At 46.0% G+C, this 14,480-nt stretch overlaps 1 protein-coding gene across 10 annotated transcripts in view; it reads right to left on the bottom strand.

Annotated features, from left to right (window-relative positions):
- Window positions 1-14,480, bottom strand: part of LOC140389980 (vitamin K-dependent protein C-like) — a 101,186-nt gene that overhangs the window by 26,864 nt on the left and 59,842 nt on the right. For 9 of the 10 annotated variants that reach the window (XM_072474720.1, XM_072474723.1, XM_072474721.1 and 6 more), the window contains exons 5-6: window positions 7,834-7,953; window positions 3,326-3,466 (exon numbers count right to left, since the gene is read on the bottom strand). In XM_072474720.1, coding sequence (XP_072330821.1) covers window positions 3,326-3,466; window positions 7,834-7,953 — 261 coding nt within the window. The remainder of the gene's footprint in view (window positions 1-3,325; window positions 3,467-7,833; window positions 7,954-14,480) is intronic. The other variant, XM_072474718.1, reaches the window with a different exon arrangement.

The raw sequence follows: 14,480 nt of genomic DNA, 5'->3' as shown, positions 1-14,480 counted from the left end.
GCGGGACTGGAGGAATCAATGGGGGGTGAAAGAAGTGCAGGCAGGATAGGGATGATGCGGTCGGGTAAGGCAACAGGGCCGGATGGGGTCCCGGTTGAATTTTATTAAAACATTTAAGTATCTGTTGGCACCGCTGATGGTAGAAATATTTGAGGTTGCGACGGTTAGGGGTGTATTGCCGGAGACAATGTGGCAGGTATCCATCACACAATTATTAAAAAAGAGAAGGATCCGATAGTGTGGGGGTCATACAGGCCAATTTCTTTACTGAATGTGGATGCTAAGATATTGGCGAAGGTGCTGCCGCTTAGGTTGGAGGAGTGCCTCCCGAAGGTGATTGGGGAGGATCAGACGGAGTTCATTAAGCGCAGGCAGCTGTCGTTGAATATGCGGTGGCTGCTAAATGTAGTACTTTCTCCAGCAGAAGGAAGAGAGTTGGAGGAGGTGATGGTATTAGAGGAGGAGGTGATGGTATTAGAGGCGGAGAAGGCATTTGACAGGGTGGAGTGGAGCTATCTGTTTGCTGTGCTGGAGAAATTTGGGATTGTGCCTAAGTTTGTGGCATGGGTGAAATTGGATTGGATTGGATTTGTTTATTGTCATGTGTACCGAGGGACAGTGAAAAGTATTTTCTGCGAGCAGCTCAACAGATCATTAAGTACGTGGGAAGAAAAGGGAATAAAAGGGAAGTATCTGGAGAGTCCTGTGGTGATAACCACGCTGAAGATTTGGAGGCAATTCTGGCAGCACTTTAAGTTGAAGGGAGGCTCAAAATGAAAATGAAAATGAAAATCACTTATTGTCTTAAGTAGGCTTCAAATGAAGTTAGTGTGAAAAGCCCCTAGTCACCACATTCCGGCGCCTGTTCGGGGGGGCTGGTACGGGAATTGAACCACGCTGCTGGCCTGCCTTGGTCTGCTTTAAAAGCCAGCTATTTAGCCCTGTGCTAAACCAGCCCCTGGATGGGTGATGCCGATAAGAGGGATCATGAGTTTGAGCTAGGGAGGATGGATGCAAGGTTCTGGGGATGGGAGGAGAGAGTGGTGAAGGAGATGAAGGATTTGTTGTTGGAGGGGTGGTTCGCAGGCTTGCAGGAGTTGGGATGAAGTTTGGGCTCCAGCGTGAGGAGGGCTTCAGATACATGCAGGTGTGGAACTTCGCGAGAAAGGTCTTCCTGAACTTTCCAGTGGCACTGTTCTTTGTTGCTGGAGGACGTACTGTCGGTGATGGGGCTGGAGGGTGGAGTCATTTTGGAGATTTATGGTAGGATCATGGAGGAGGATAAGATGTCCATGGAAGAGATTAAGGCTAAGTGGGAAGAGGAGCTGAGGATGGCATTAGAGGGATTATGGTGTGAGGTGCTGCGGAGGGTTAATGCCTCAATCTCATGTGTGAAGCTGAGGTTGATTCAATTAAAAGTGGTGCACAGGCCACATTAACAAAGGCAAGGATGAGCCAACTGTTTGAGGGGTGGAGGATAGCTGCGAGTGGTGCAGGAGGGGCCCAGCTAATCATGTTCATATGTTCTGGTCCTGCCCGAAGTTGGGAAAATTTGGGGGGTCATTTTTTAGCACCATGTCAAACGTCCTACACATAGATTTGGAGCCTGGTCCTGTGGAAGCCATATTCGGGGTGTCAGACCTGCCAGAGTTGCAGACAGGTGCGGGGGCGGATGTCTTAGCCTCTGCCTTGCTGATCACTCGCAGGCGGGTCCGGTTGGGGTTGAGATCAGCTTCTCCCCCCTGTGGCTCGGCATGGCTGGGGGATCTAATGGAATTCCCATATGTGGAGAAGGTGAAATTTGCTCTGAGAGGGGCAGATGAGGCCTTCCACCAGAGATGGGGTTTATTTATCCTACACTTTGGGGATCTGGTTGCAGTCAAGCGGTAGCGGGTTTGTGTTGGGTTTGTGTTTTGTCTTTGTGTAAAAATACTAAAATATTGAAGATTTGAATAAAAATATATGGAAAAAGGTGAGTGGGTAGAAATCTGGCAGTTGAATTTGGGAAAATGTGAGCTTCTCCATTCTGGTGAGAAGGACAGAAAAGCAGAATATTATTTAAATGGAGAGACATGACGGAATGAGGTACAGAGGGATTTGGGTGTCCTTGTACATGAATCACAGTAGATTAACCTGCAGGTACAGCAGGTAATTAGGAGAGGGAATTGAAAGTGGGCCTTTCTTGCAAGGGGGATGGGATATAAATGTAGGGTGGACTTGTTACAACTGTACAGAGCATTGGTGATATGGCACCAGGAGCACTGTGTGGCCTTGGTTTTCTTATTTATGGTAAGATATACCTGCACGGGAGGCAGGTCAGAGAGACTTCACTAGGCTGATTCCTGGGATGAAGTGGTTCTACTAACCAGTCTGCTACAATCCATGTGGTGGGAGTGGTGTTCAATCAACCCGGTGTCTGTACTCACTGAGAGTCTCCATTGGAAATAGGAAGATCATGTGTGCAGTGTCCTTATATATGGGTTGGTGTAATGCCCTCCTGTGGTAGTGTCACCTCTGTGTGTATCGTGACTGCCCATTGGTTGTGTCCTGTCTTACTGACCTATTGGTTGACTGTCTGTGTGTCATGTCTCTGGTGTTCCCTCTAGTGTCTAGCTAGGTGTACTGTATGTACATTAACCCTTTGTGTACTTACAGTGATGTATATCACCACAGGGTCCTCCATGAAGAGGAATTTCTTCTCTCAGAAGGCTGTAAATCTTTGAAGTTCTCTTCCACAAAGACGAGTAGAGGTTGAGTCATTGAATACATTCAAGGCATGGTTTGCTCTACAAGAAAATGTTTGTTGAACAAAGCTCATGGTAGCAGCAGTGCTCAAGTAGTCTCTGTCCATTTTTATATATCTTTCCCAAGCCATGATGTCTGAGCCATGCATCATAATCCACATCTATTCTTGCATTGGAATCCCTCAATAGGGAAAGACTTTCTGACGTATGGATTCCATTTCTAACAGTGTAAAGTTCCTCACAAAACTGGTCTTTCACCTCGGCAGCAGCAGTCTGCAGCACAGGGTTGGAGCACAGATTCACTGAGGTTAACTGGCACTGTTTGAGTTGAGAGGTGCATAGAGATAAATAATCCAGGAAATGCAGATACTCTAGAAAGACTGGGTTTCTCAGTGACCCAAAATGCTCCAAGAATCTCAATACTCCAAGTAACACCAGATATTCCTGCAAACTCTAATCATTTAACCAGCAAAATAATATTTTTTTATTCTTGGTTTGTTAACACAATCTGGTGCCACTTCTACGTCAAGCACCAGAAACTAAATTACCATAAATTTACATTTACATTGGCAGCTCCTCACCTGTTGCATTGCAGAGGAGTCCATCATCACTCAGGGTATAACCACTTGCACATGAGCATTCTCGTCTATTTATCGCTGGAATTTCTTGGCAGAAATGGGCACAATATCCATAATTGTCAGAGCAGTTTGTTGCCACCAATACTGAAATATATAGAGGTGAGATGAATGCTTTTTTAAAGTTCTGCTGCAAGCAAATGGTATTAAACAAAATGCAAAACCCCCTGCACATGGCAGGCAGTGCCACCACTGTTTTTGACAGCATTAAACCATACAATGTACATTGTATGACTTTGCATCGTATTAAGGACCACAAGGGAAATTAATTGCATCTTGCTTAGTTAGAAGCTATCCGGCCTCAGTTGAATCTCAGATCAGAGGAGGACCAGGTGGCACGGTGGCGCAGTGGTTCGCATTGTTGTCTACAGCGCTGAGGACCCGGTTTCAATCCCGGCCCTGGGACACTGTCCGTGTGGAGTTTGCACATTCTCCCCGTGTCTGCGTGGGTTTCACCCCCACAACCCAAAGATGTGCACGTTAGGTCAATTGGCTAATAAGGGGCACGCTAAATTGCCCCTTAATTGGAAAAAAAATAATTGGTTACTCTAAATTTATTTATTTTTTTTAAATCAGAGGAGGACTGCTATATTTTTAAAAATACGCAAGTATATTTTGTTGAAGTAATGCACAGAAATTTGCATGAGAGGAACACAATTATAATCTAACCACGAACGTCTCTACATTGTATTATTAGTATATTGTATAGACCATGGTGTATCAAGGGAAATCCTGCGATACCGTAAGAGCCTTTGTATCATGAAAGGGATAACATTAGGGGCAGTGTTTTACAATGAATGGCCAGATCAAATTAACTCTCTAAGAATTCCTGCCATTCTATGTTATATGTATGTAAGATACACATACATGGAAGGTGAATAGGGTAAAATATAGTCCTCATAATGCTGTATATCCAACAGCAGTCAATCCAGATGAAATTGTCTGCCACTGGCTTCAGACGCCCACTGGAGTGGGAGAAATTTTAACCACTTCATAGCTTTGGCCAGATCTCTTGTGCCCTCACCGGAAACATCGGTGAATCTATGGGGAAGCATTGCAGAAGAGCAGGTTTACATTGAAATAACCTCAGGATTTGGATGGTTGGAGTAGCAGATTGAAATCCTGTCTTGTCCAATGTTATAATGGTACTGCTGCCATTTTCAGGCTCTGATATTTAGCAGCCCTGGGTGGAGAGAATGGGGTTGAATGGGTCAGTCATGTGCTTGGTAGTACAGGTGAATCATGCTTGGCTTTGGCACATCTGAGAAAGGGAACATGAGGTTTTGCTTTCGAATGAGTTTAAAGCAATCTCACTCTAGGCTTCCAATGACTGGCATTGAATTTAGGGCAGTCTCATTCTAGATCAATAATTATTGATGAGTTTAGGACCGTAGTTTCTTTGGCAGCACAGTGGCGCAGTATTTAGCACTGTTGCATCACGGCGCTGAGGTCCCAGGTTCGATCCCGGCTCTAGGTCACTGTCCGTGTGGAGCTTGCACACTCTCCCTGTGTTTGCATGGCTTTTGCCCCCACAACCCAAAGATGTGCAGGCTCGGTGGATTGGCCACGCTAAATTGCCCCTTAATTGGAAAAATGAATTGGGTACTCTAAATTTTATTTTTATAAAAAGGACAGTAGTTTTGCTATAGGCCTTAATGGGTGATAATCAAAGGAATTTTAACCACCTCCGCGCACCCCCCCCCCCCCCCCCCTCCACCCCAGGATAGGCAGGAGAGGGACAGGTTAAAAATTCCAAAATCTGGGCAGCACGGTGACACAGTGGTTAGCACTGCTGCCTGACGGTGCCGAGGTCCCAGGTTCGATCCCGGCTCTGAGTCACTGTCCATGTGGAGTTTACACATTCTCCCTGTGTTTGCGTGGGTTTAGCGCCCATAACCCAACGATGTGCAGGGTAGGCGGATTGGCCATGCTAAATTGCCCCTTAATTTGAAAAAAATTAATTGGGTACTCTAAGTTTATTTTCAATAAATTCCAAAATCTGAAACTTGATTTAACTGAGACAACCTGGGAGGGAAGGCAATCTTGGGAGGTTTATTCATCATTTAAATATTTTACTGAAGCTGTGTGCCTCACATTTAACAACAGCTTTACTTTTAACATATGCGAGCGGGCTTGGGAAATCTGGTAGCTGAAGGGAGATGAGAAGGGCCAGGTTCTTCAAGCATCTGCCTTTGCAGCAGGGGTGTTCTTCCCAGTGACCTGATGTTATACCAACACCACACCTCAAGTTCTCACAAAGCCTGTCATCCTCTCGCCACCCTGTTCTGCCGACCACCTCAATCCTTGATCCAGTGATGAGCAACCTCGGCTAGTAACTGAGCTGCATGATTGGCTCGCCTTCATTTCAGTGGCTGGTAAGATTGAAATCAGGCTTGTTCGCCAACCATGACCCCATGAATAAGATTAAATACATCTAATACGTCCTGAAAGAGCAGCAAGTTGGCACAGTGGTTCACACTGTTGCCTCATGGAGCAGCACAGTGGTTAGCACTGCTGCCTCACGGGTCAGCATGGTGGCGCAGTGGTTACCACTGTTGCCTCATGGCACCGAGGACCTGGATTAGATCTTGGCCCCGGGTCACTGTCCCGTGTGGAGTTTGCATATTCTCCCCATGTCTGCGTGGGTCTCATCCCCACAACTCAAAGATGTGCAGGGTAGGTGGATTGACCAAGTTAAATTGCCTGTTAATTTGAGAAAAAAAAAGCATTGGGTACCTTAAATTTATGAAAAAAAGCCCTGTTGCTTCACAGCGGCAGGACCTGGGGCGGGATTCTCCCCTACCCGGCGGGGCGGGGGGGTTCCGGCGTAATGGAGTGGCGGGAACCACCCCGGCGTCGGGCCGCCCCAAAGGTGCGGAAGTCTCCTCACCTTTAGGTGCCAAGCCCTCACCTTGAGGGGCTAGGCCCGCGCCAGAATGGCTTTCGCTCCGCCGGCTGGCGGGAAAGGCCTTTGGCGCCACACCAGCCGGCGCCGAAATGTCTTCGCCGGGCGACGCATGCGCGGGAGCATCAGTGGCCGCTCACGGCAACCCGCGCATGCGCAGGGTAGGGGGTCTCTTCCGCCTCTGCCATAGTGAAGACCATGGCGAAGGCGGAAGAAAAAGAGTGCCCCAACGGCACAGGCCCGCCCGCGGATCGGTGGGCTCCGATCGCGGGCCAGGCCACCGTGGGGGCATCTCCCGGGGCCAGATCGTCCCGCGCCCCCCCCCCCAGGACCCCGGAGCCTGCCCTCGCCGCCTTGTCCCGCCGTTCAAAAGGAGGTTTAATCCACGCCGGCGGGCAAGGGTTGACAGCAGCGGGACTCGTTAGGCTGAATGGTCTCCGTCTGCTCTGTAGGGATTCTATAATTCTAGGAATATTTCATAACAGGTTATAGAAAGTGCGTAATTTTTTTATTATAAATTTAGAGTACCCAATTATTTTTTTTCCAATTAAGGGGCATTTTACTGTGGTCAATGCACCTAACTTGTACATCTTTGGGTTGTAGGGGTGAAACCAACGCAAGCAAGGGGAGAATGTGCAAACTCCACACAGGCAGTGACCCGGGGCCGGGATCGAATCTGGGTCCTCAACGCGTAGGCAGCAGTGCTAACCACTGCGTCACCGTGCCGCCCCAAGAAAATGCGTTTAGACTTAGATATTAATAGAACCGTGATAACTTCAAATAGTTAAAATAAAATGAATATTTGCACTTTGGACACAGGGAGTACACGGTTCTCACAGTCAATGTTGTGAGCAATCAGCATGCACCTCATTTCACTTGCCCTTATTTTGTATGTGTATCACTTCATTCATACCGGTAGGAAAAAACTATGTGGATGGAAATCAGCGGAATGTGGCAACCCTGCACATGGGCCATGGTTAACAACATGTCTCATAGGCCACACACAGAACCCAGATAGGCTGCATGTGGTCCCTGGGCCACAGATTGCCCACCGCTCGCGCTTTCTATTCCACATCTGCAGACTGGTGAAGCAAGCCTTCCCACTCGAAACCAAGCCAGCTCAAACCGGCTGGCCGGCGGCCAGAAAAAGGGGATGAAAACTTTGATTTAATTAAGATTCTGCCATTAAATTTGGCAGGGCTTCTGTGGCACCCACATTTCCAGGTTCCCCAACCCACCACCTTACCCACGCCTCATAAATAACAGGGTCACATTTTCGTGGACCACTATCTTCTGATTGATATTCATCATCTAAAACAACACAAACTGAAATTGTGAAGTGGCTGCGTTGCATTGCAGACTACCGTTCAATGCAAGGTGAACTGGGAGAGCATTGATGGGAGCGCTATACAGTAGCTGGTCTTGCATTCTTTGATGCTCTCATGAGATACAGAAAGATCACCCTTGTTTTACGGAGAGCAAATACTGTTTCTGATATTACCTGAAAACATCGAAGAATAGCTATAATTCAAGTAAAAAAAGAAATAACCTTTACCATACTGGCATCGGTGTCCATCAAATCCTTCAGCACAGTGGCAGCGGTAGCCACCAATCAAATCCTGGCAGGTTGCATTATTGGTACATGGATCAGGCGCACACTGATCACCATCTATGACAGATACATTTAATGAAAGACTGAACTCCTTGACGTCTAATAGTCGGCATTAATCAGTTCTCAGGAACTTGTACACACACACAATTCGTGATCACAAGGTTCTGGTGTTAATATTGGAGCCATGTCTTTCAGAGATTGTGGGTGAGGACCAGGCGGGCTTTGTAAAGGGCAGGAAGTTGTCATCAAGTGAGAGGCGGCTAATTTACGTGGTTCTTGCACCGGCGGTGGGGCCACAGCCAGAGATAATTGTGTCGTTGGACCCAGGAAAGGTCTTCGATAGGGTTGAATAGGGTGACTTGTTTAGGGTTCTGGGAACGTTTGGGTTTGTGTCATAGGTGAGGCTGCTGTAAGAGGCACAGTTGGCTAGTGTGCAAACTAACACCATGAGTTCAGGGTCCTTTAGGTTGTATAGAGGGACGAAGCAAGGTAGTCTTATGTCTCCATTGCTGTTTGCGTTGGTGATTAAGACATTGGCAACTGCCGTGAACACCTCGAACAAGTGGAGTGGGATTGTGTGTGTGTGGGATTGTGGGTGTGGGTTAGAGCACATGGTGACCTTTATGCTGAAAATCTCTTGTTGTAAGGAAGCCAGGGACAGTGATGAGTGATACTATGGGGGTATTGGAGAGATTCTGTTCATTTTTGGGTTGTAAGTTGAATGTTGGGAAGAGTATTTTGTGGCCGGTCCCTCAAGGGGGGAGCTGAGGTGAGGGGGCGAGCTTGTTGATGTGCTGGGACTAGCTTTCACTATCTGGGAGTCAGGTGGCACAGGACTGGGAGTAGCTTCGCAAGCTGAACTTCACTAGTTTGACTAAGTGGTGAAGGCAGGCTTGCAGAGGTGGGACAGCTTTCCTCGTCTCTGGTGGGCTAGGTGCAGGAAATTAGGATGAATATCTTGCCAAGGTTCGTGTTCTTGTTTCACTGCCTTCCGGTCTTCCTGGCTAAAGCTTTTATCCGGAGGCTGGACCGGCTTATAACGGGGTTATATAGGCAAGGTGACTGTCTCGGACTTGGAGGGAGGTCTTACAGAGGGAGAGGCAGGCGGGTGGGGGGGCATGGAGGGGTGGGGGGAGGGGGGGGGGGTTGGTACCAGGATGTTGCCTGGGTAAAGATAGAGCTGAGATCATGTAAGGGGTCATGTCTGGAGGCATTGACGATGGCTATTCTGCTGTTTGTTCCGGCGAAGTATTCATCAAATCTCCATGTTATCTCCACGTTAAAGATATAGTGCCAGCTCCGCCAGCATTTCAGGCTGGGGGTGGGGGGGGGGGGGGGGGGGGTGTCAAGGTGGTCCCTTATCTGTGGGAATTATTTGTTTCAGCCGGGAAAACTTGATGCCGCTTTTGGGAGTTGGAAAGGTAAAGGGCTGGGACGGGTAAGGGATATATTTTTGGTGGGACGGTTTGCTGACTGGGAGGAGCTGAGGGAGAATGCAGGCCTTGGTGAGGGGGATATGTTCAGGTGCTTTTAGGTGCGTGATTGGGTACGGCAAGGCTGCTCGACATACCTGGTGGCGCCCCTGTCCACTTTGCTGGAAAGGATTGTTTCTTGGAGGGGCCGGACGGTGGTGCAGTGGTTAGCACTGCTGCCTCACGCCGCCAAAGACCCAGGTTCAATCCCAACCCTGGGTCACTGTCCGTGTGGAGTTTGCACATTCTCCCCGCGTCTGCGTGGGTCTCACCCCCAGAACCCAAAAGATGTGCAGAGTGGTAGATTGGCCATGCTAAATTGTCCCTTAATTGGAAAAATAATTAACTGGGTACTCTACAATTTTTTTTATAAAGAAGAAAAATAAAAGGATTGTTTTCTTTGCAGGGTTGGAGGCGAACAGCACATCCGGAATATACGGATGGATCATGGGGGAGGAGCAGGTCTCCGTGGAGGAGGTGAAAGCTAAGTGGGAGGAGGAGCTGGGTCCCATTTTGGAGGAGGAGGTGTGGAGTGAGGCTCTCTGTAGGGTGAATTCTACATTTATAATTTTAAAAATTACGCATTTTTTATAACCAGTTAACAAGATCTAACTACGGTAACTATACGTAACTCCATTTGTCATCTGAACTAGTCTGCTATTGCCCTGGTCACAGTGCACCCAAGAGAGAGAGAGAGAGAGAGATCCAATGCGGTTGCCTTTTGTACCCCAGTTGGTCCGGCCCTCTAGTGATCATGTGGTGCTACTGATTACACATTAACCCCTTGTATACATGCACATCTAGAGATCACTACATCCCCCTTTTTCTCGTGATACATATTTTCTGTATGTTGTAAAGAAAATTGAACAAACATAATGTATGCAGTTTGCTAATGCATTACATAAAATCAATGAGTTAGTCCGTCAAATGTTAATACATTTAACCTATTAGGTTTTTTCGCTTGCATGAAATAGGTAGACAAATGATGTTATGTACAATTTGTGATGATCTTGATGATTATACAAAGCCAATTAATATTTATGAGTCCAATCTTAATAAAAACATTTTGTGAGTCCATACTTTATGAGTTTGTTCGGTCAAGTTGCTTTCTTCTTCTGTTGTTGAAGTGGTGGTGTTGATGTTGTTATTTCTTTGTGAATGTCGTCAGTGGTCTTGTGTGTTAAGTAACCAACAAGTCATCCACAGGTTTTTGAATGGTCGAACCATTTTGTTGTCTGATTTATGCTTTTTCTTGTGTTTGTGATATTGATTCTGTATGTCATCTTTGTTGTTTGACCTGGACTTTTTCCTGTGTTTGTGGTATTGTCCTTCATGTGCAGAGTTGTACCATGTTGTACCGGTCGTTGTTTCATTGTTGTCGTTTCTGTCTTGGTCGTTTTTGTTGTCGTTCTTGTTGTTGTTTTTGCCGTGCTTGCTGTTTCCCTTTTTGTTGTTTTCGCCATCGTTCTTGTTATTTTTCTTGTCGTACTTGTTTCTGTTATTGTTATGTGTTGTGTTGTTTTTGTTGTTCTTATAGTTTTTGTTGTTGTGCTTATAGTTTTTGATGTTGCTGTTGTTGTTCTTGTTTCTGCAGCACATCTTGTTGTTTTTGTTGCTCTTGTTGCACTGCATGTTGTTTTCATTGTTTCTGCTGTGCTTCTTGCGGTTTTTGTTGTTCTTGTTGTGCTCAATGAGTGTTCCGTGTGGATGATGAGAGTCAGTGTCACAGTTATTGGCGTCAGTGTCCTTTGTGGTATCTGTTACATTGAGCGTTTCTTCTTGAGAATTGTGAGAATTATCTGATGTTGCATTGATGTTGGTGACATCAGTCATTTGTGGTGGATTTGATTCCTCTTCTTTGCTTCCTTGGTACTCCTCTTCTAGAGTCATTTCTGGTTCACTTGAATCATCTGTGATCTCTTTGTGCTCCTCTTCTGGAGTTATTACTGGCTCATTTGAATCACCTTTGGTTTCTTGGTGCCCCTCTTCTAGAGTCAAAATCTTCAAGATTTCTATTGACGTGGTCTCTGGACTCTTGGTGCTCCTCTTCTGGAGCCAAAATCTTCAGGATTTCTATTGACGTGGTCTCCCTTGGACTCTTGGTGCTCCTCTTCTGGAGCCAAAATCTTCAGGATTTCTATTGACGTGGTCTCTCTGGACTCTTGGTGCTCCTCTTCTGGAGCCAAAATCTTCAGGATTTCTATTGACGTGGTCTCTCTGGACTCTTGGTGCTCCTCTTCTGGAGCCAAAATCTTCAGGATTTCTATTGACGTGGTCTCCCTTGGACTCTTGGTGCTCCTCTTCTGGAGTCAAAATCTTCAAGACTTCAATTGGCATGGTCTCTCTGGACTCATGGGTAGCCCTCCTCTGATTGTTGAGTGCTTCTGTGCAGACGGGCTGAGATCTGTCAGTCTCGCTGTGATCCTACACATCCTTTATGGGAATTGTGATTTCTTCGTCACTTGTCTCACATACAGTGGGTCGACATTCAGTGTCTTCCTGTTGGTTAAATGAGCTGGGTAGACTTTCATAGTCTTCTTCTGGTGGCTCAAAAAAGCTGGGTAGACTGTCGTAGTCTTCTTCTGGTGGCTCAACTGTCATAGTCTTCTTCTGGTGGCTCAAATAAGCTTGACAGACCTTCATGGTCTTGTTCATGCATGGTGTTCGCTATGGAGTGTTTGCTTGCTTCCATTTTTGAGTCTGTCACCGAGCTGTCTGTGGAGGCTTGCGTCACTCTCTTTGTGGAGGCTTGCGTCGTTCTCTTTGTGGAGGCTTGCGTCGCTCTCTCTGTGGAGTCTCTCATTGCTCTCTCTGTGGAGTCTTTCATTACTCTCTCTGTGAAGTCATGCAGTGTTCTCGCTGTAGAGTCGATCTGTGCATCTTCTTCTTGGGTATTGCTGTCATCCAATGTATCGACGATCTGCCATGGCATCATGGTATTGGATTCATCTACCATGAGTAAAGTTATGTTGAGCTTTGCAACCGTGTTGCTGATGCTGTGATCAGCATATCCGAATAACTCAGCCATCTATGTCTGAGTAGTATTGTATGTATTGTTCAGTAGGCAAATCATCTCTTTTTGTTTCGGAGTTGTTATTGTTCTCTTCATGTTCAATGAACAAATCATCTTGGGTTTCGAATTTGTCATTGTGCTCTTCACTTTGGGTGGTGCAGACTGCTTGTTCCAGGGTGTTGTGAAAGTTATTTTCAACTGCTGGTGTAAGTTCAGGCATTATTCTGTCTTTTGAGATAAGAAAATTGGGTTTTGCAGCTTTAAATGTCTTTTTGTTCATTTTCGTGCATTCCCCTTTTAAGTGGGCATGGTCCGGGTCCTCTGACGTTATAACGCTCGTGACGCACGCGCAATTCGAGTTTCCTTTACTGTGCGCTCTTTTTGCAACGCATGCGCGGCTTCTCGAGTGTATTTTGCCGTTTTCCTTCTTTTTTGAGAAGTGCGCATGTGCGTACTGGCCGATCGCTCTCGCTCAAGATGGCTGCCAATCAAAATGTGCTGTTGCATCGAGTGAGACCCTGCCTCTGCCTCGTGGTGAATGTTCGTGCCATTTTTATCGATTTTGTTTTCCAGATACGGATTCTGTGTTTGTAAAGACTCACAGAATCGATTTTGTTTTTGTTCATAAGCAAGGCATTTTTGTATAGCAGTGTAGCCATCTGGGATGGCCACTTACAGCAAGAAACATGGACGTTCGCAATGCCTAAAGGGAAATGTGGACAATGTAAGATTCAGGCAGGCACAGAGTCTGAATAGATATTTGTGAGCAAAGAACCCAGACAGCATTGAAACCCCCAACCGGTAAGCATTTTAATGTCCCATCTCCGTAAGACAAAGGATTGATACTCAGGTAACCGATACAAGTCCAGACATTTCGGCGCCACTCCCTTTACTCAGGAAGCATAAACAACAGGGTCAACGACCGCTTAGGACATGCCCAGCCATCAAGGCACCTTTATTGGCTCAGATCGAAGGCAGTGATCGAGAACTGCCCACTTAATTGGGTCTAAATTAAGGACCGCCCAAAAGAGCACAAAACTCCCCAATGATAAAGAGAGACACTGCCATGTGTTCGATCTCTTTTGGACCTGGCACTCTGGTAACGTCCATCTCCAATCATAGCACTGCCAGAAGCAAGTTCAAGTTCAACGCTCGCTACCAGACGGATGAGCCCAGCTGAACAGCAGTTACTTCTCCAGACCCAGTAGATCCAGATTCGAACAAAGGCCACTGTTCTTCTGACCTAAGCCGGGTACCTGAAGTTAAGTACAGGTTGTCATAGTTGTTAGGTGTAGTTAACTAGTAGTGCTTAGTTGCATATGTAAGTTAATCTTGTGTGTAAATAAAGTACCATTGATCTTGAACTAACTAACTGGTTGTTTGGCTCTTTGATCGATATCCGGTTGAACCTTGTGGTGGTATCATTTGATACCTGGCGACTCTGAAAGCAATATATCAATATCTAAAGAAAGGGCAGCCTTATTGACTGCCATATTTATAGCAGGTGAAAAAAGGCAAAAGCAGTTTCTAGTGTTAGATACTTACCTTGTGAAAGTTCTTCCTTCAAATTTTTGTTAGATAGTCCATAAATTAATTGATCCATTATCATAGTGTCTCTGAAATCAGCATAATCACAGCCTTGTGGTATTAACTTGAAACTTGTAATAAAATCAGTGATGGGGCCTCCGTTTCTCTGGCATTTATGACAAGAGTTAAATCTTTCCAGCATCTCATCAGATTGACTCTTAGTGTTCATCACATTTTTTGAGTATTACTTCAAATTTGGTGTTGTCTTCACCTTCTAAGTAATTAAAGCAATTATAGATTTCTCTAGCTTCATGCCCTCCTATTGAGAGTAGTAGTGCTATTTTCGTTGCATCAGAGACCGTGCTTAAATCATTACCTGCGATAAATATTTGGAATATCTGTTCAAATCTTTTCCAGTCATAACTGAAATTACCGGTTGTTTCCAGCTCCCCTAGAGGTCCAATGAGTCCCACAGTTAGTCGTCGAGGATCCATTTGCTGCGAAGTCTTCCACAGTCGAATATCCAGTTTGAATTTTGTACTCTTTTTGTCTAACCTAATCTAGCTAGTTCT

Source organism: Scyliorhinus torazame, chromosome 14, assembly GCF_047496885.1.
Source record: "Scyliorhinus torazame isolate Kashiwa2021f chromosome 14, sScyTor2.1, whole genome shotgun sequence".
In the NCBI taxonomy this organism is placed as follows: domain Eukaryota; kingdom Metazoa; phylum Chordata; class Chondrichthyes; order Carcharhiniformes; family Scyliorhinidae; genus Scyliorhinus; species Scyliorhinus torazame.
This window is presented reverse-complemented; position numbering and strand designations above follow the sequence as displayed.